Genomic DNA, 20,596 nt, shown 5'->3' on the forward strand with positions numbered 1-20,596 from the left:
TGATGAATAACTTTTTTTGGAGACATGCAAACTTAATGAAATTTTCAGAGCGTAATAAAATTGTGTGTACATTCCAAAGCACAACTTTATTCCTTGAAATACGTTTTTAACAAATTGGGGACGAAGGGGGCGTGGTATCCAAAATCTGTTGATTACAAAATGTTTGTATTCATCATATGTATATACACAGTTAATCTGAGGTTTCCTCGTCCAATAGTACTCCATTGAGGCTCAAAAAACAAAATCAATTTTTCTTTTATTTTCGATAAAAAAAGTTATCGGATGAGTTAACGAAAAAACTAATCAAGCTCGTACTGCGAATGGTCACTGACCAAACAACACATAGACTAGACATGTAGAGCAACGTTTTTCCACGCCGCAACATCTGTCTAGCAGGGCCCGGCCAACTTCGTATTCGCTCGGCTTGGTATTGGCTGACTCGGGTAATGAAAAATAGCACGACGAAATCAGTGCGCTCTAAGCTTGCAAGCGAAATGTATGCGCTTTTCGGTTTTTTTCTTACTCTCCCTCTCTCCCTCTCTCTCTCTCTCTCTCTCTCTCTCTCTCTCTCTCTCTCTCTCTCTCTCTCTCTCTCTCTCTCTCTCTCTCTCTCTCTCTCTCTCTGTGGGCTCTCAAATCATGAAGCTCAGCAGCGCACAAAAATTGAAATTTCTTCGCGACGGTCCCAGCTCTTGTCTTTTGAGTGAAGAGTATACCGAAATCTTAAAATCGTTTGCGACATTCATGCAAACAAAATGTTAGCGTTTCGATACATATTTAAGGGAAGGGTATGAATGCTTTGAGGCGCATAAAGAATATGATCCCGCGACAGGCATGCACACACACACTTGTAGTCCCTTGCTACATGTATGAGCATTTGTGACCTGCGTGCGTTACTATTGCTGCTTGTAGCAATTTTAAAGCCCAGCATTTGCATTTGGTCGGTCTTACGGACTACTATGTATGAACATACATATATACATACATAAGTACATTCATTCGGACAGACGGACGGACAGTGCTATATTGACTCAGCTCGTCGTGGTCATCAATAATATTTATACTTTATGGGGTCTCCGATGGTTCCTTCTGCCTGTTCCATACTTTTTCACAAAAACATTATACCCTGATTTCCCATTTTCAATGTGTTCAGGCTATAAAAATAATACTTGAATCGTAGTAATTAAGAATTTTTAAAAAATTGTAAAATTGTAATACTGAGCGGTATAGCCCGTAAAGCCATGCAAATACTAGCCAGTGGGACCACTACGTTGGTCGAATAGGAAATATTTACTTTATAACGTATGCAAATTACAAAAACATATATGTAATGTATGTACAGAAAAATTTAAACAATTAACTCAAAATTATGGTAAAAAAAAAAAGAAAGAAAAAACAAATTACTATAAAAAATTAAGCTAAATACAAAAAATAATAATAATTTAATCTAAGAAAATTTAATAATAAATTAATACTAACTGTTTTAAGCTGCCGAGCTTAATCGACAACTCTTGCGTCGTTTACGAAGGCAAAAAATAAAAACCAAAACGATATAATTTAGCTTATTATTTATTAATTTAATGCCGAGTCTGTGGACACTGTTTAGGCGGAGTTAATTAGATTCGAGACAAAATATGTAGGTGTTGCGCGGATGAAGACCGTTTTTGTACAGAGTTTAAAAGAATATAAGTAAAGAGGAGTATGCAATTAACAGAGCGGAGATTTACATATGTATGTGTGTTATGCCTTGTTATGTGCAAGAGTGCGCTAACAGCGAATGAGAATGACAAAGGCAAGAGATTAACTTAAGAGAAGCTTATTTAACTATTAAGAGCAATTATTAGCTGCTGCGCCGAACATCCTCCCCACCGTTAAAATCCCATGACTTTTAACAGGATCATCCACCGGAAGGACGCACAGCTTATTGACAGCTCGACGTGTAGTTCCAGTGGGTGTACGCAGAACAGCGACTCTCACGGCTCCAGCAATGATCTCAACGACCCGGGCTAATGGCCACTTCAAAGGTGGCAGGTTTTCATCTTTCACACAGACGACATTGTTGACCTTGATAGAAGGCCGTGGGGTCCGCCATTTTCCACGCTGTTGCAGAATTGTGAGGTATTCCTCACTCCATCGCTTCCAAAACAACTGCTGTATGTATGTCATACGCTGCCAGCGATCGAGGCGATTGCTGTTGATCCGAGATAGATCTGGTTCGGGGAAGTCGATAAGTGGTCGACCAATCAGGAAATGTCCTGGAGTGAGGACTCCAAGATCATCAGGGTTTTCTAAAATTGGAACAAGAGGACGAGAATTGATTATAGCCTGAATTTGGCATACCAATGTGCGCAGTTCGTCGAAACCAAGAAGTGCCGATCCCATAGACCGATAAAGGTGCCTTTTAGCTGTCTTTACTGCTGCCTCCCAAAGACCGCCAAAATGTGGCGAACGAGGAGGTATGAATTTCCAATCGAAGCTGTTGTTGATGCAGTAGTTGTGAGCTTCAGTACGATGTTCCTGGCTCAAAAATAAACGCCTCAGATCCGCCAACTCGTTCCGTGCACCCACAAAGTTGGTTGCGTTGTCTGACCAGATGCATGTTGGAATGCCGCGCGTACTAACGAAACGCTTGAGGGTGCCCAAAAAAGCAGCTGTCGACAGATCCTTTGCAAGCTCCAGCCATACAGCCTTAGTTGTGAAACAAACGAACACGCAGATGTAGCATTTTACTGATGCTATATTTCATCCATCGGGCTTGTAATAAAAAGGTCCACAATAGTCAACTCCAGAGATTGTGAATGCCGGTGAGCACTGTGCACGCTCCTTATATGCTCAACTAGGCGTGGCCGGGATCTACAGCAAATTATGCATTTTCGCAATGCTCAGTTTTCATGCCGCCTATGGGCCAAAACTGCAATCGAATAGCTGCAAGCAAAGCCTGCGGTCCGGCATGGTGATGCATTTGATGAAAATGGGATATTATAGCGTAGGTTAAGGGATGGTTTTTGGGTAAAATAATTGGGTGACGCGCATCGAAGCCCCAAACGACCACCAACTCTTAGTAGACCAAAATCATCCATAAACGGAAATAGCGAAAGAATGGCGCTTGACGAGTGTATATTCCTTCCATTCTGTAGGGCAGAGTATTCCGGTTGCAACTGAGCTCTTTGAGCAAGACGACATAATAGGAACGATCCTTGACGCAGATCATCCGATGATAACTCAGGTGATTTTATTTTCCAGATGAATTTATGAACATAACTAAAGATTCGCTTCATTATTCCGAATGAATTTATGTACTTGAATGACAAAGAGATGTCCACATGCTCTGCCGACAGCAAGACTCTTTGACGCATTTCAGGCAAGCGTACTTCAGACAAGCAGTGCCTAGGCCAATAACATTTTTCCTCTTGTAAAAAAGATGCATCCATGCATCCATAATTTCGAGTGCAAGAGCTCTAACGGTGCTGCTCCTTTAGATAACATATCTGCAGGATTCATCTCAGTTGGCACGTAATGCCACTCCATGCCGATTGTGAGCTGCTGTATGGCACAAATCTTGTTAGCAACAAAAACATTGAATTTGGATGGCTCTTCCTTTAGCCAAGACAAGACCACCGCTGAATCTGACCAGCAATGCATCTCACATTCGAACAAGTTCAGTTTCTCTATCTCGCTTATCAAGTTCGCAGAAATGCAGCGAAAGTGAATACTCAAGCTTAGGCACAGTGAGGGTCTTGATGTCTCACTTGATGAAACCCAACGGATCGTAGCATTGCGCAATGGTTGACAGAACTGAACGTTTTGTGTGTTTTCCAACACTTATTTTGGGCTCGAAAGTGAATACGAAGCTATCCTTTCGAGGCTCCCAGATGAGTCCAAGAGTTTTTGTCATATCGGTCCCATCGCCGAGTTTGAGAAAACTCTCCTGCTCGATTTCTGGAACTCCGCGAAGAATGTTGATTGAGTTTGAGCACCATTTTCTCAATTTGAAGTTGCCTGGACCAAGAAGATTTTTGGTTTGTTCCATTATGTCGCGAACTTCTTCAACTGAATTGCCTCCTGAGATCAGATCGTTAACATAGAAATCTCGCAAAACCGTTTTAGCTCCTAGTGGGTATGATGACGACTCATCCATTGCTAATTGGTGCATTGCACGAATAGCCAAAAAAGAAGCGGGCTTGGTCCCATAAGTGACAGTATTCAATTTGAAGACTAGAATGTCGTCGTCTGATGAGTTTCGCATAAGATACATTGAAGCATTGCATCAGGCTCTGAAACCTTCACACACCTATACATTTTACTAATATCACCTGTAAGTGCAATGGAAAATGTGCGAAAACGAACGAGTGTGTGAAACAATGTTGCTTGTATGGTCGGTCCTGACATAAGAATATCATTTAATAAAAGCCCAGATGTGGTAACAGCCGAACCGTCGAATACCACTCTCAGCTTTGTTGTCGAACTTTCTTCTTTGTATACACAATGATGAGGCAAGAAGTATTTGCATTTAGAAATCTCTGCGCTGGGCACCGGTGACATATGGCTGAGATCTTAAATGCAGAGTATTTTTCCTTCATAGCATGATTTCGAGCAAACTTACGCTCCAAATTTAAGAGCCGACGCTTGGCCTGCACATAAGAGTCGCCAAAAGATTCGAAGCCTTGCTTTTTTGGCAAGCAGACTAAGTATTCCCCTGAAGACAAGCGATGATGAGTTGCGATGAAATGCTGCTGACAGTGGAGCTCCTCTGTTGTTACCTTGGCGATAGGCTCGAAAACGTGCTCCACTTCCCAAAATTGACGAACCAAATAATCAAGCCGAGCGCTGTGTTTGGTATCATCCGAAAGTCTTTGAGTTGCGATGAACGACGAGAGTTTGGGGGCCAATCGCTTGCCACCTGATATGATCCAACCGAGTTGAGTTTTCTGCAAGACTGGCAACCCAGGTGCCAACATAATTTGCCCAATACACAGCAGCTCAAAGAAAAGACCAGCTCCGATGAGAAGATCAATCCGCTGTGACTTATAAAATAAGGGATCAGCTAACTTTATATTTGAGGGTATGTTCCAACTATTAGTAGACATTGAAATTCCAGGCTGATTATCAGTAATCGTCTTGGCGATGATTGCGCTGATGGTAGTTGAGTAATCTGAAATCCGCGATTTCAGAACGAGATCGACTGAGTATCCTTCAGTTGAGAAGCTAGCATCTCCAATGCCAGAAACTGCAGTAAGCGACTTTTTTTTTCGGAGCTGAAGCTGATTAACGAATTGCGTGGTAACAAAGTGAAGCTGAGATCCTGAATCTAAGAGTACACGACACGGAACGAATGTTCCAGCTCGGTTCTTAACAAGGATTATAGCAGTGGCTAGAAGCACAACATCAGACGAATGAGGCGACAGATGAGCTTGAGGCAAAGAAGGTGACATTGCAACCATAGCAGAGGAATGTATTGCATTTGTTTGTTGGACAGTGTTGGATGTATCTACTGAATATTGATTGTAATGCAATAAGGTATGGTGCTTTGATTGACAAGTGCGGCAGGTACTAGATTTGCAATCTTTCAGCTGATGCCCCTTTCTTAGGCAATTTAGGCACAGATCAAGTCTTTTGGCCTCCTTATGTCGTGCAATGGGTGGTAATTGCTCAAAACGCTTACATTGAAATATCATGTGGCTCGTGTCTTCGCAAAAGACACAACGACTGGGAGTTTTAGAAACAACAAATGATTTTCTTAAATGTGTACTCACGATCTTCCCTGACTTGTCAACCTGACCATCCTGCAAAACTTGATCCACATTTTCAAGCATTCGACACCGCTCTTGCAAGAACGTTGACAACTTGGCCCACGATGGTAACTCATTTGCTGATGATCGTTCCTCCCATTTGGCCTGAGTGCATTTGTCCAATTTCTGCAACGTTGTCTGCACGATGATACAATCAGCGACTTCTTCCCTCGGTGCAAGAGAATCCATAGCACGAATGTGAGATGTAACCTTATCCGCCAACTGCCTCAGTCTGCCCACAGATGAATCTGCCTTCACAAGCCCAAATATCACTCTGATGTGTGCCTGTAAAATAAAACGTTTATTATCAAATCGACGTTGAAGAATATCCAAAGCGACGCTATAGTTAGCCCTATTTATTTCCAATGAGCTGATGGTATCCAGCGCAGCACCACTTAAGCAGGACCGAAGATGTTGGAGCTTTTCAATAGGGCTGAGATCAGAGTCAGCATCTATGATCGTTTTGAACATAGAGAAAAAGTTTTCCCACTCAGTATAGATTCCACTAAATTTTGGCAATTCCAACTGCGGCAAACGCGACCGATTTGAAATAACGAGCACTGGCTGAGCATTTGTAAAGCTTGTATTAAGTGTCGAAGAAAACTGTTGATTTGGCCGACTTCCCAGTTCACGTTGAAGCAAGGCCTTAAACTTCAGTAGAATTGATTCAAATTTCGCAGGTAAATCACTGGATATGGACTCAAAATCTGATTCTTCTAAGTTAGTGTGAACCGCATCGAAATTATACTCTAATTTGGTGATCGAGTCCAAAAGTACATGTAAATCACACGAATCCATATGACTTAATTTGTCCGCTGCTGATTCGGCATATAGACTTTCAAGTCTATCGAACAGCGCTTTCGTTTTACGCTTTAGATAAGTGACCTGAGATACAGGCACTTGATCAGCACTCGATTCTAAATTATTTATTTTAGTCACAAATTTATTTGTTTTATGTTCACTTTTGAAAAAACACTTGCATTGCAAAGTTAATGCACAAGCTAATATTACCACTTATACACTTCTAATTTAACTGCACCTTTTATATGCAAGCCCACTGTACATATGTATGTATTTTTGTAAATGTGTGATCGACACAGCTATTTTCGGAATAACTGTGAGGACGCTGCACAAAAAAGGCGCCAAACGCGATGATCAACGGACGAAAATTAAAAATAATAAAGATAATCGCAATGCAAAGCGAGTGCATGCAGATTATACGCACAATACATACACTGCTATATGCAGTACGAACGAAATGTTAATGTTCTACAAGGTTGTGTCACAATGAAATTGATAATTTGAATGCACTATCTTGCACAAATGTTTTGTAAATTTCACTGATGAGCGACGACAAGATGGTGTAATAACTTATAACGCGCTAAGCGAGCACCACAGAGTGTATTAAATCTCGTCGGTGTCACCAAAATGTTTGAAGCTGCCGAGCTTTTTCGACAACTCTGGCTCCAATCATTTACGAAGGCAAAAAATAAAAACCAAAACGATATAATTTAGCTTATTATTTATTAATTTAATGCCGAGTCTGTGGACACTGTTTAGGCGGAGATAATTAGATTCGAGACAAAATATGTAGGTGTTGCGCGAATGAAGACCGTTTTTGTACAGAGTTTAAAAGAATATAAGTAAAGAGGAGTATGCAATTAACAGAGCGGATGAGATTTACATATGTATGTGTGTTATGCCTTGTTATGTGCAAGAGTGCGTTAACAACGAATGAGAATGACAAAGGCAAGAGATTAACTTAAGAGAAGCTTATTTAACTATTAAGAGCAATTATTAGCTGCTGCGCCGAACACTAACAAATTGGAAATTTAATTGGTTCAGTTTATTAGCTATTCGAGACGGCTCGACTACGAGATCCCCTGAACATTTAAATTTCAATAATAATCGCGCACGCACACACGAGGAGTTGTGTTTTCGTGGAGCATGTTACGCCGTAAGCAGTTCATGCGACAGCAGGAGCCTACGTATTGGTGGAATGTACAAATAGGTGACATTCGACGCAAATGCATCCAGGTGAGAAGAGACTACCAGCGGGGCGCGCTATGACTACGTTTTTTTTAGAAACAATTAGCTTACCGGGCAGCTAGAAACGAGTTGAAGAACAAATTTTTCTACAGCTCGAAACTGTTAAGTTGGTCGACCACTATACTTCGTATTTGCTCGGGTCGGTCGCTGGAGGTTCGAGCAGTGAAAATACTGCACGACAAAAATAGTGCGCTGTGAGCGCTCAATCGAAATGGTCCCAATTCCGTATGAAGCACAGCTGTGAGCCATTTTTTATACTCTTTATCTCTCTCAGTCCCTCTCTCTCGCTCTCTATGGTCTCTGAAAGCTTCACTCTCAGCCGCGCACAAAAATTGAAATTTTTGTTCGCGACGATCCCAGCTCTTTCCTTTTAAGTGAAGGGTATACCGAAATTTGTAAAGCGTTTGCCACGTTCATACAAAATGCTAGCTTTTTCATGATAAAAAGGGTATTCTAAAAAGGATATGAAAGTGTTGATGCTCATAATGAAAATGTTTTCACGATGAGCATGCACACACACAGTCTCCGTTGCTACATGTATTATGAGCATTTGGATGCCTGTGTGCGAAGCTCTTGCTGCCTGTAGAAATTTTAGAGCCCAGCATTTGCATTTGGTCGATCATGCAAAGTGCTCACATACATACATACATATGTATGTGTATATGTACATTTGATTGTGTGTACGCATGCGTGCGATGGTCACAATTATGGAATATCACTTGTAGAAGCATTTATGTGCTTTTACATTTGCGTGTGTGTATGTGCATGTGTGCAAGCATAAGAGGAGGGCTTTTATTTAAGTAGCTGCAAGTAGCACCTGTGTATGTATGTACATATATGAAAAGGTATACTGAACTTAATCAGGGACTACGTTTTTTTGAAAATTCCTTCTGATAGACAAACCCACGATTATTAAAATGAAATCAGGTGCTTAAATATAAGTACGAGCCACCCACCAGTCACTATACCACACACAACTAAATATGTGTATGAGTTACTCGCCGGTCACAGTGCCACAAAGAATTGGCAAGCGCGCCTCTTCAATTCAAACCCAAAATCGTTCACACAACTCTAAGTTGAGGTAGGCACACGCCAATGCTCATCATGCACATACACACACGCACATATGTATAAAGGCACAAAGGCAGTCAAATGCTTCTACAATGATTACACGCAATCAAACATATGTATGTATGCATGTGTGAGTAGTTCACAACACGATTGAGTGATAGTAGGTTATGCAAAGCGAACAGCTGATTTAACAGTGTGACGTCATTATTCCAGAAAATGTTGGGCTCGCATTTGAATTTGTATGAAAATCAAGCAATTTCGACACTGTTATTTGTTTTAAAACTAGTAGATTAAATAAAATGAGCTGGGCGGCTAATCACAAGCTCTACATAGATTCACGAATCGGAAAATATAAAGGTTTTTGCTCATTTTTATCGTCTAGGACGTTTTCTAGGCATTTATTGATCACCCAATCTCTTAACCACTTTTACTTTTGCATATAATGGCCTTAACGACTGACCAGAGACTGACTGGTCAGTGCCTTAACCTTACTATCTAAGGCTTAATTTTTGTAAAATTAATGAGTTGAGTAATGAGCATTACACGTTTCCCATCAATTCACATCATTAAACGTAATAATTTCATTCTTTATATTACAAGATGGCTATAGCTGATACTTAGCATTGTTAGCTTCTGCCTAGGTTTTTAGAGCTGAATCAAGGCTGATTATATGTATATTTTCTTAGGCTTCAGTACTCATAATCATGCACAGTTTTCGATTAGACTATAAGCACACCAACTGTATTTCATTCTACCGGTTGTTTCTGACATGACAGCAGGTATGAGCAGCACCTTTATTGATGACCCCTCAACGTATACTATATTTGAATGTGTAGTAAATTGGCATAAATAAACAATACTGGGCGAAAACCCAGTTAACTATGTTCATCAACCATTCCTGCTAGCATAATGGCCATTTTGGCATATCATTACTGCTTTCGAGAGGCCTCTCAATTCATTCCAGTATATACTTAGTTTTTTTATTGTATGGCGACAAAATGAGTGATTGACAAATTTTAAGCTATTTACTATTGAATCAATCAATAGTATTGATATTTGCTTATATATACTTAATTTTGGTTGTTTTGGACCACTTGGTGGATGTCTGTTGAAGTGACCGCCAAGCTTCTGCTGGGATAACAGAGCAAAATCTGATATTGTGACGTCACAAGAGACCTGCTACAGGCAGCAAGAGCTACGTACACAGGCACACAAATGCTCATAATACATATAGTACGGATACTGCGTGTGTGCACGCTCGTCGCGAAAGCATTTTCACTATGAGCACCAACGCTTTCATACCCTTCCCACAAGTAATATCGAAAACACATATACATATTTGTACAAACTTGGCAAACGGTTTGAGGAGTTCGGTATACTCTTCACACAGAAGGGAAGACATGGGCTCTTGCTGCGAAGAAATTTCAATTTTCGTGAGCTGCTGCTTGTGCTCACATGCACACACACATATACACATTTGAGAAAGCAGAGAGCATCGAGAGAGAGATAGTGCAAGGGAAACATTGAGCATAGAGGGATCTTTTGTTCAACATTTGACCATCTCGGTCGAGCGCGTGAAGCGAAATGATTGTGCTTTCGTATATTTTCGTAGCTCGAGCCTAAAAGTAATTCGCCGAGCGAATTCAAAGCCGTCTGGGGCGCTAAAGTCCCAGAAAAAGCGTGCAAAAAGCTTTCCACTAGTTGTCTAGCCTATGTGTTGTCTGGTTAGCAGTGTTGCCAGATTAGCTATTAAATAGCATTTCTAGCTATTTTAAATTCCTAAATGCTATATAAATTTTGAAAATGCTATTAGCTATAAATCTAGCTATTTTACAAAAGACTATTTTTAATTTAATTTTAGTACTTAAAGAAAAAAAGCTGTACTTAATGATCTGTTCGATTCTACCACCACTACTTTATCGTATACATATACTTACATAGATCCTCACTAGTGGTTCATTTACACGATCACCGATTGCGCATTTCTCGGCATTAATTGTGTGAAAGAGTGTATTAGAAAAAGGAGAAAATCTATAAGCAAAAATTTCATGATTCGGGTACAAAAATCACAGATTTTAAAGATTCTATAGGAAAGGACGAGTTGGACAACACGCAGGCATATTATGTATATGGCAAATTCAGTGTTTTTGCCAAATTACATGACAATAAAATGCATGAAGAGAATTCGGCTATCCTTAAAACATTTTTTTAAGCTATTTTTTAAGGCCGATTTTGCTATTTTGATGTCTCAAAAACACTGCTGGTTAGTGGTAGTGGCCAGATTGTTATCAATTATATCGGTCACCGGTCATCAAAATTCGGTCATTAAGAAACTTTCTTGTGATAACTAAAATAAGATATTACAAAAAAAAAAAAAAAAAAAAAAAAAAAAAAAAAAAATTAAGTAGCTGTTTTAATCTTAAATAAGCCAGATTTCCCGCTATCCGAAATTCTCAAATTTTTTCCGAATCGCATATGCTAATAATTTAGATCTGGCCGAAAATTAGCCACAACGGCAACACTGTGTGCATTGTGTTCTTAATCTATAGTGGATTAAAATATCGATAGTGGGGAAGAAACGTAAAGATTCGACCCTCTAATAGTGGTATCGATAGATTGGCAGCTTTATGTCGGGTACGTAGTTTGACGATGATTACGAAGTTTATTCCATTCCTATATATTAAATTATTTTGGTAATCCATCTGCGAAATGAGCAAAATAAAAATGTAAGCTTATCGTGAAGAAATACTAAATTTATTTACTGAGTTCTGTGAATATTTAATTAAATCTACGTACATATGTATGTGATGTATGTATGGTGCGGAAGCAGTGTAGCTATGAAATACAGTGGCTAATAGCTTTATTGAATCAGCATTTCTTTAAAAATTAATTGGGTGTAAAATCGCAATTAAAAGAGGTATCACAAACAATATATCCAATGTTTTAAGGTAAACACAATCGACTAAGTTTTTGTTTACCAGTTTCTGCCACTAACACAGTATTAAAACTCACAGGTAATAAACGAATCAAAAATTAGTATTTGATACAGTGGCTCTAAAGAAAACTCGGGCAAGACTTAAGTATATTAAGATTTCATATTTATACTCATTCACGAAAGTGAAATGTGTATATTGGTTTGCGCAACTCCGTCTTGCTGGCCGTCCGTCTGTCCGTATGAACGCAATTTTTTTTTCGGCGCTTTTAAATCTAGAGACGTGAAATTTGAAACTCTTATTCGTGTATATCCTCAGTGTTAAAGTGTTAAATCGACAAAATGCATATTAGTCGAAGAGCTAGTAAGCTGAGATTTGAAATATACAGTGTCGAGCATGCATAGGAGCAGTCATAGATGCCAACGGTGGCCACACAATGTATTAGTCTTGATTACAAAGTAGTTAAAACACTGTTATGAATTAATTGTTTTAGTTGTGTAGACAGCTAATTTTTTTATTTACTTCGTTTTTGGTTAGTTTCTTTCATAATGGAAGCATATTGTTATTTTTGTTTTGAGGGCCATCGATATCCACCTTTAAGTTAATTCAAAACATTCATAATTCCATACATTTAGTATTCATTTGTGGTTATGACAATACACCCAACATTGTAAGCGCATTTATTTCATTCCCTCTGGCATCTCGGAAATCCCTATTACCATGAATGTTCGAAACTAGGAAGGATAGACCACGTTTAATATGCTGTGGATGATATGGGTGCTAAAGAAGTTAAGGAAGGAAGGATTATTACAATATAATTAAGAGTTCTCTTTTTTTTCTTCTATTTTCTTAAGTGTGATTTATGAATACATTTTCCAGTTTTTGTTTTGATGTCACATTGCGATTTATAAAATATATTATTTCATTGAATTACTAATTGTATTGAATTACTATGTGTATTACTACATACGTGTGTTATTGCGTTGTCTGTTATAGAATTACTTGAATTACCAATTACTAAGTGTGTTAACTTTTGTTACCGAACCGGCAAACAGTTTTTATTATTTTATATAGCTTGGGAAGCCCTCAGGATCCTTTTTGGTGTAAGACCTACTTAGGTAAGGGTGGTTCCAAAATCATCTGGTCTCTCTCTTGCTTTCGTTTCGTTTATTTATTTATTTTACTTTCTTCTTTTATATATTGTTGTTCTTTTCCGAACGGGAAGCCCAAAGTATTCCTCTTTGGTTCTAAGACCTACTAGGGTAAGGGTTATTCCACGATCAAATAGAAGGTCTCCTACAATTAATGTTTTTATTTTTGCATATTTACGCTTTGCTAGTTGATTAGAGATTTCCAGATGACCGCCTTTGAATTTTGTTATATAGTTAGTGCTTTAAATTTAACTTTGACCACTAGCTTCCTTTTAACTATTCAACAGAGGTGGAAATTGTCACGTTTAATTTTTATGACATTTGTCGACGTTAAGGATTTGAACCTTGTTACGAGAATCAATCTCGTACCACCATTATGCCTGCAAATTGCTTGTATTTCGTTTTAGGATCGTCTCGGCAATACCACCATTTAGCCACGATTTCTTTTATGTTATAGAAATGTCTAGTGCACCAACACTTGCTAGAAATTATGTTATTATTTATTGTGATATGTTATGGCAAGGGCTTTCACCCTATTACTTTGCAAATCACATAAGTACTTCGTAATTTTTCCAACAATTGCCCAATTGGATTGGAACAATTTATTTGTACATGTTTTTTTTTATTTTTTTTTTTATTTATTTTTTTTTTTTTAATAAGTTATTTTTATAGAATTATTGGCACGTCACCATTTCCCTTTATTTCCTTCTCGGGCGCCAGTTAGAGCACTAGTGATTGGGGACGCTGTGGTGGGTTCTTGTGAATATAAACAACTTTGTGTTCAATGAAATAATATATTTTATATAATTTAGTAACAAAAGATATAAACTTTCTCTAGTCCGAATATAAACTGACCCTAATACAGTTCTACTGATTGGGTTCTCCCCTTGAATGTCTGACTGGACTCTCCAGCCTCCTTAGATTGTCGATAGTCTTAACTTATATATACAGTGAGTAACATTAATATTCGGTTTTTTTTATTTTTTAACTTCAAACACCCATAAAAATATTACCTTTCCGATGACATAGAAATTAATATAGTATATTAAACATAATTATCCAAAATTATACAAAAATAAAAAAAACCCAAAATTTGGCCGTACTTAATATTCGGTTTTTTTCATTAACAACTGATATTTAACATATTAACATAATATATTATAGAATGTCCCTTAGATGTTTTTGTATAAAAGTTACACTTCTTGTTGTGTCCTTGGAGCCGTTTTTGGCCCGCTCTTCCTGTAGCCATGCCTGTAGGTAAGATATTGAAGATATCGATGCTTTGTGATCTGGGCAGCCTACCTGGCTCCAAAGTTTTATTTATAGAGGTCCTGTTAGGGGACTGGGGAGGTGTTTCCAAAAGATTTGGGTAACTGCACAGTACCTAGGACTCGATTTTGTGGGCTTTTGTTTATTTTATTTTTGAAATATATAAAAACTATGAATATTATTGTGGATATTTTTGTTTTTTGTAATAACGAGTGGTTTTCTGCTTATATTTAAGCAAAATGTAGATCAATACATTGATAAATATACCAAGGAGAACTTCTTAAGCTTTGCATATGCAAGTTCTGCTATTTTTCAATTTGTTCTCTTGTGAAATGGTATTTAATATCTGCTATGTTCTCTTGTGCCAGGGTGGATTATTGGCAATACAATATAACCTTGGTTGTCTTAAAAAAAATTTGATCATTTAATTCTAGCTTATCTTCATTAATTAACGACTTTAACCATAATGCTTGTCTAACGCCTTCAAATAAGGCCATATATTCATGTATTGTTTTATAGTACTGAATGAAACTACACAGTTTTCAAGCATTTTGTACTTTTGTCAGTCTTATTATCCGCCCAGTCGTAATCAACATGTATCATTACAATAATTTTAACATTTCTTTAATATCAATTTCAAGTAAATAGTGCCTTTTATTGTGCCTCACATGATGCCTTTAGCTCCAAAGCCTCATAGTTAAGTTTACTAGATAAAGGTGTACTTACAGCACTACAATTTTCCATATTAAATTTGTTTAAAACACTATTTATGTATGCTGATTGACAAAGCCATAATTGACAGTTTTCTCTTTCAATTTTTATACCAATAAAGAATCTAATTTCTTGCAAGTCCGTCAATTGGAATTTACTTATTTACAAAGTAAATTCCAAAGATTCAAAACATTGCTTTGTTTGAATTTTATTTGTAGCAATTACGACATAATCTACATATAATAAAATATATATATTAAGAAAATATATGCATCGATCAACTACTAAATTTTCAAATCCAACTCCCCTTAAAGCGTCATCAAATACTTTAAACAAACGTCGTGCGGCTTGTTTAAGCCCATAAAGAGCTTTATTTAATTTGCATATTTCACCATCATAATAATGGTTTCATAATAATCATCTTTCAGAGTTCCATTTTAAGAGGCTGTTTTACTTCCATTCGATGAGCTAATAAATTATATTGATTTGAAAATACTAAAACGAACCTAAAACATGAAATTCTTGCAACTTTGCAAATGTCTCATATGTTATCGAGTATAACCCTTTGCAACATGTCTTGCTTTGTATTTTATTAAATTTCTGGACTCATCTTGTTTTATACTAAATGCCCATTTGCAGTCTACTATGTTTATACTCATTCGCGAAAGTGAAATGAGTATATTGATTTGTGCAATGTTTGTCTTGCTGTCCGACTGTCCGTATGAACGCAGCTTATTTCGGCGCTATTGAAGCTAGAGAATTAAAATTTGGAACATATCTTCGTGTATATCTGCAAATTTTTTCGATCAGCCCACTAGGGGCGTGGCTAATCGGAAAATGCATTTTCCGATATACCAGAAATCATATTAGTTAATGAGCTAGAATGCTGAAGTTTGGAATGTAGATCTGCGTGTTGTACATGAGCTAATGTTATGATTCTATAAAGATTGATGAAAAAATTATATATCTACGACTTTTAGGGGCGTGGCAAATCGGACCTGTAGATATAGTGATTATTCGAATTCTGCTATATTTTGGACACTATTGACGCTAGACACCTCAAGTTTGGTACATATACTTGGGCGAACCTCCCAAGACAAAAAAGCGTCGGTGGATATATGTCCGCCCACAGAGGGCGTGGAAAACCGCAAAAGTTTATTTATCCTAAAGCATAAGAGCTAGAAGCTTCAAACTTGTATAGTTAAGTCACTAGTAACTTCCTCTATCGATTCCCCAAGTAATATTGCTACGCCTTTTTAGGGGCGTGGCATATCCACAACTACCATGTAATTTTTTCATATTTTTGAGCGTAAGCATCCAAATTTTTCAGCTAGGTTATCTTGTTAGATTGTTCCATTAGCTGGCCAAAAATGAAGTGTCTACGTCCAGTCGGGGCGTGGCAAATCGAGACTGAATTTTCTACAGTAGAACTAAACTTGGCTACTAAATTGCTTATGCGGTGTGAATGAATATTCCACAGTCGGTAACGCCCGACTGCAACATTCTTACTTGTTTTGTCTATCGGCTTTTGCTCTATGCACCAAGTATTGTTTTGGAAATCAGAGTTCATCTCTTCTATGGCTTTTTCCCAATAAACTTTATCTTCACTAAATTATATTGCATCGAAAGTATTTGGAATATCTATCGTTTAAAATGATTTGAGTATTTATAAGACATTTTTCTAAATACCCATATGACAAATTTGCTTTATCTTTACTTCTCTCACTGCGTCTTACTTTTATACCCTGAACCCATTGAAAATGGGAAATTAGGGTATAATGGTTTTGTTAAAATGTATTTAACAGGCAGAAGGAGGCGTGGCAGACCCCACAAAGTATATATATTCTTGATCAAGGAGACGAGCTGAGTCGATTTGACCCTGTTCGTCTATCTGTCTGTCCGTCTGTCCATATGTTTGAACGCGTCGATTTCAGAAGATATAAGAATTTTTTTAAATGTCCGTACAAAGCGCGCGCATGTCGAGTTTATCGCTAAAAATCGATAACTCATCCCATTATTTTGTTATCGATAAAAAACTGATCAAAAATCAGTAAACAAATTATATATCCCACATTTTTAAAGCTAGAGTCTCCAAATTTGAAATATATATAATACGTTGGTACTCCCTTGGAGCAACGACACAATTTGATTCATCTAAAATAAGCGTTCTTTTATTACAACGAAAAGATAATAGCACATGGTTACTAACCTAAAATAAGCGAATCAACAATTAAATGTTTATGCTCCTATGCATTCCATTGAACTTCAATTATTAATTATTATAATTATTTTTTTTTAACTTAAGATTAATCTAATTATTTTTAAAGTAGTTTAATATTGATTAATTGATTATTAAGCTCATTAACTTCACTTGTATCACAAATCTCTCTTTTTCATCTTCTTATTTATCAGCTGATCTCCCCGATAATTTATTTGTGTTTATCAATATGTGGCCCACATATGCATGTAAAACTCACAAACATATGATTAGAGAAATGTAAATGTACACAAAGCTTACATCTCCACCCCCTAGTCGCTTAATTTCTATGAAATATGAATTAAGCCTAGAACTTATGAATTAAGCAGCCATCGGAATGAGCTTTGTGACATGGTAAAGAGATATAGATTTTTTTCCACGACCCGTGTTTATTTTACAAATCGAATCAGAGATTTTTTCTTCTATTTCAAAAGGACCAATTCTTATTTCATCCATTTTTCTCCTGTTTAGCTTATTGCCGTTGGTTATATAGACCATATCGCCTTTTTGAAAATCATGTTTTTTCCTATTTTTATCAAATAGTGTTTTATTATATTCATGGGATTTTTTTGATCTGAGCAGTGCTAAATTCCGATCTTGTTCCAAATTTCTTGAATAGTTGTTCATATTTTTTAGTTCCGGAGGTAGTAAGTCAGTGAGCTCTCCGTTCATCAGATAGATAGGAGAAAATCCTGTTACTGTATGCAATGTTCTATTATATTTTTTTACGCATTCTTCTGCGATTTTCGACCATGCCTTTTTTGTTGCACCATTATCATTGAGCATACATCTTATCTTATTTACCAAGGTTTGGTTTAATCTTTCGTTCAGACCGTTAGAAAAGGGAGCATCTACTGCGGTTAGAATTAATTCTATATTTTTCTCCTTAAGGTATCTTTTGAATTCATTTGAATTTATGGCCGGATACTGATCTGCAAGCAAGATTTCAATCGAATTATGATGCTTCGGTACTTTTTCAATTAGTTTTACGAAGTTGCAAGCGAGTTGGGTTTTCGAACATGATATATATGCGAATCTAGTAAAATGATCTACTAATAAATGTAAATATCTTTTTGTCGATCGTTGTCCACCAAAGCCTCCAATTATATCTAAAGACATTATTTGTAATGGTCTCTCTGCAGTAGTGTCAATTTCCAATACTGAGTTTATTCTTTTATTTGATTCGGTGCTTTTGTTTTCTCTGATGTTGAACCAACACAAATCTACAGGGTGATATCTATTTTTATTCCCTCTGCTTTCACAAATCTTACAAGGTTGTTTAAACTTGGGCTTCACTTCTGTCTTAAATATTTTAGATTTATCTTCATATGCTTTGACATATTTTGTTTCGAGAATGTCCTCAAATTTTCTCAGTTCACTAAATAAAGCAACTGGAACTGTGACATCTTGTCTGTCAATTTTATTTCTTATCAATTTTGGAAGTCCGTGGACAATTAGATTTACTAAAGTTATATTATTCATATTTTTATCAGTTTCCAGTAATAAACGTTCTTTTTTTAATGCATAATCCAGAAGTGAGCCAGAGATATATTTGTAATTCAGCGCATAGGTGACAGAAGTCCAACCTCTAACTGCAAAAGTTTGTAAAAAATTTTCTTTCCATGTTGCCCACTCAGAGCTTATTGTATGTTTAATTAACATAGAGTTAAACCACTCCTCCGCTGCCTCATCTAAGAATAGTCTTAAAGCTTCAATTTTCTCTACATCTTTGATAATACCTAACCTATTACACTCACTTTCATATGTCTGTAACCATTGGTTTGAATTCATTTTTTTACCTTCAAATCTATCAAGCACAAATTTGTCACATAATCTATTCAAATTTGTGCTTTTACAATCTTTCATAGAGTCACTTTCTCTTTCACATAATTTTTCAAGAAGCTTCAATAAAGTTGTATCTATTTGATCTGCAGAGGTGTTTGCTTTGCTTTGTTCCATGCCCGAAATATCTTGTAGCAGATAGTTATTGATTACCATATTACCACTTCCATCTCTGTATAGCTGTAAAATCTCGTCACTTAGTTTCATCCACACATTCCTGAATTGTCCCCGTTTTTGCAATGATTTTGCAACGTTCCGGAATTCTGGTAACTTCATAAGTTCAGGGTGAACTTTGCATGATTGGTAATTTTGTGGAATGCTGTATTTCTTCCCATCTTCGTCTGTTATAGATTTTATTAGAATAGTGTTTGATTTTTGATCTTCGTCAGCAGCCAATTCAAACCCAAATTGTAGCTTTGCCATAGTGTGCTTTTTTTGTTTGTATTATTCTCCCATAAACGTACTAATTGTTGATTTATAATACGTTGGTACTCCCTTGGAGCAACGACACAATTTGATTCATCTAAAATAAGCGTTCTTTTATTACAACGAAAAGATAATAGCACATGGTTACTAACCTAAAATAAGCGAATCAACAATTAAATGTTTATGCTCCTATGCATTCCATTGAACTTCAATTATTAATTATTATAATTATTTTTAAAGTAGTTTAATATTGATTAATTGATTATTAAGCTCATTAACTTCACTTGTATCACAAATCTCTCTTTTTCATCTTCTTATTTATCAGCTGATCTCCCCGATAATTTATTTGTGTTTATCGATATGTGGCCCACATATGCATGTAAAACTCACAAACATATGATTAGAGAAATGTAAATGTACACAAAGCTTACATATATATTAAGACGCATTTTATATACAATTCGATTTTTGTTAAAACTAACCCCCACCCCTAAATCCACCCCTTCACCCTCATCTTTGTAAAAGTCGTATATCAAATACTAGAGACTTGTTCTTCGGTATACACATAAACATTATGATTTCGTTCTGAAAGTTTCATTACGATCGTACGTCTAGAAATTAAATTATTCAACAAATAAATTCTCAAAATATTGCCAACACTGCAGCGCAGCCCAAGCGCAGTTGCCTGTATATGTGAGTGTGTGTGCGTGTGTTTGTTTGTATGCGTGTGTGTGCGTGTGTGTGTGCTAATTATTATTGAAATATCAGTTGCTTGTAGGGTTTAGGGGATCTCGTAGTCGAACAGTCTCGACTAGAGCTTTCTTGTTATTCATTAAAACAATCAGGCATCCAAGCATTTGATTGCTATTGTGTCTGGGCCCCAAACCTATTGAAGAAAATTTGAAGTTCAGTATTATACAATACCAGCACACTGAACCAACTAGAGGAGCAAAGCATAAGGTCCAACGACACAAGAGACAAATTCTTATATGTCAGATAACCAGTTTGACGGACGCAACCAAGCAGTGCTTATTTTTAAATAAAGAGCGAAAATTTATGTTCAAGTAAAAAAATATTTTTTTTTGCTAATAAACAGAT

At 36.8% G+C, this 20,596-nt stretch overlaps 1 protein-coding gene and 2 long non-coding RNA genes across 3 annotated transcripts; all 3 read right to left on the reverse strand.

Moving 5' to 3' along the window:
- Positions 1 to 1,553: 1,553 nt before the first annotated feature.
- LOC149090885 (uncharacterized) lies at positions 1,554 to 6,854 on the reverse strand. Its single transcript, XM_089263515.1, has 3 exons — positions 6,848 to 6,854; positions 5,754 to 6,802; positions 1,554 to 2,288 (listed from the first exon to the last, which is right to left on the reverse strand). Exons 1-3 carry the CDS (start codon positions 6,852 to 6,854, stop codon positions 2,244 to 2,246), a joined length of 1,101 nt encoding a protein of 366 aa, XP_089119641.1. The 3' UTR covers positions 1,554 to 2,243.
- Positions 6,855 to 12,755: 5,901 nt separating this feature from the next.
- LOC149090886 (uncharacterized) lies at positions 12,756 to 13,936 on the reverse strand. Its single transcript, XR_016197504.1, has 2 exons — positions 13,534 to 13,936; positions 12,756 to 13,474 (listed from the first exon to the last, which is right to left on the reverse strand). It is a non-coding gene; the product is annotated as an uncharacterized LOC149090886 (long non-coding RNA).
- A 3,163-nt stretch (positions 13,937 to 17,099) lies between these two features.
- On the reverse strand, positions 17,100 to 19,747 carry LOC149090887 (uncharacterized). Its single transcript, XR_016197397.1, has 3 exons — positions 19,651 to 19,747; positions 17,183 to 19,595; positions 17,100 to 17,127 (listed from the first exon to the last, which is right to left on the reverse strand). It is a non-coding gene; the product is annotated as an uncharacterized LOC149090887 (long non-coding RNA).
- Between the last annotated feature and the right edge of the window lie 849 nt (positions 19,748 to 20,596).

The sequence above is a fragment of the Drosophila navojoa genome, chromosome X, assembly GCF_054131105.1.
Source record: "Drosophila navojoa isolate 15081-1374.11 chromosome X, UAZ_NAV_1.0, whole genome shotgun sequence".
NCBI classification, from domain to species: Eukaryota; Metazoa; Arthropoda; class Insecta; order Diptera; family Drosophilidae; genus Drosophila; species Drosophila navojoa.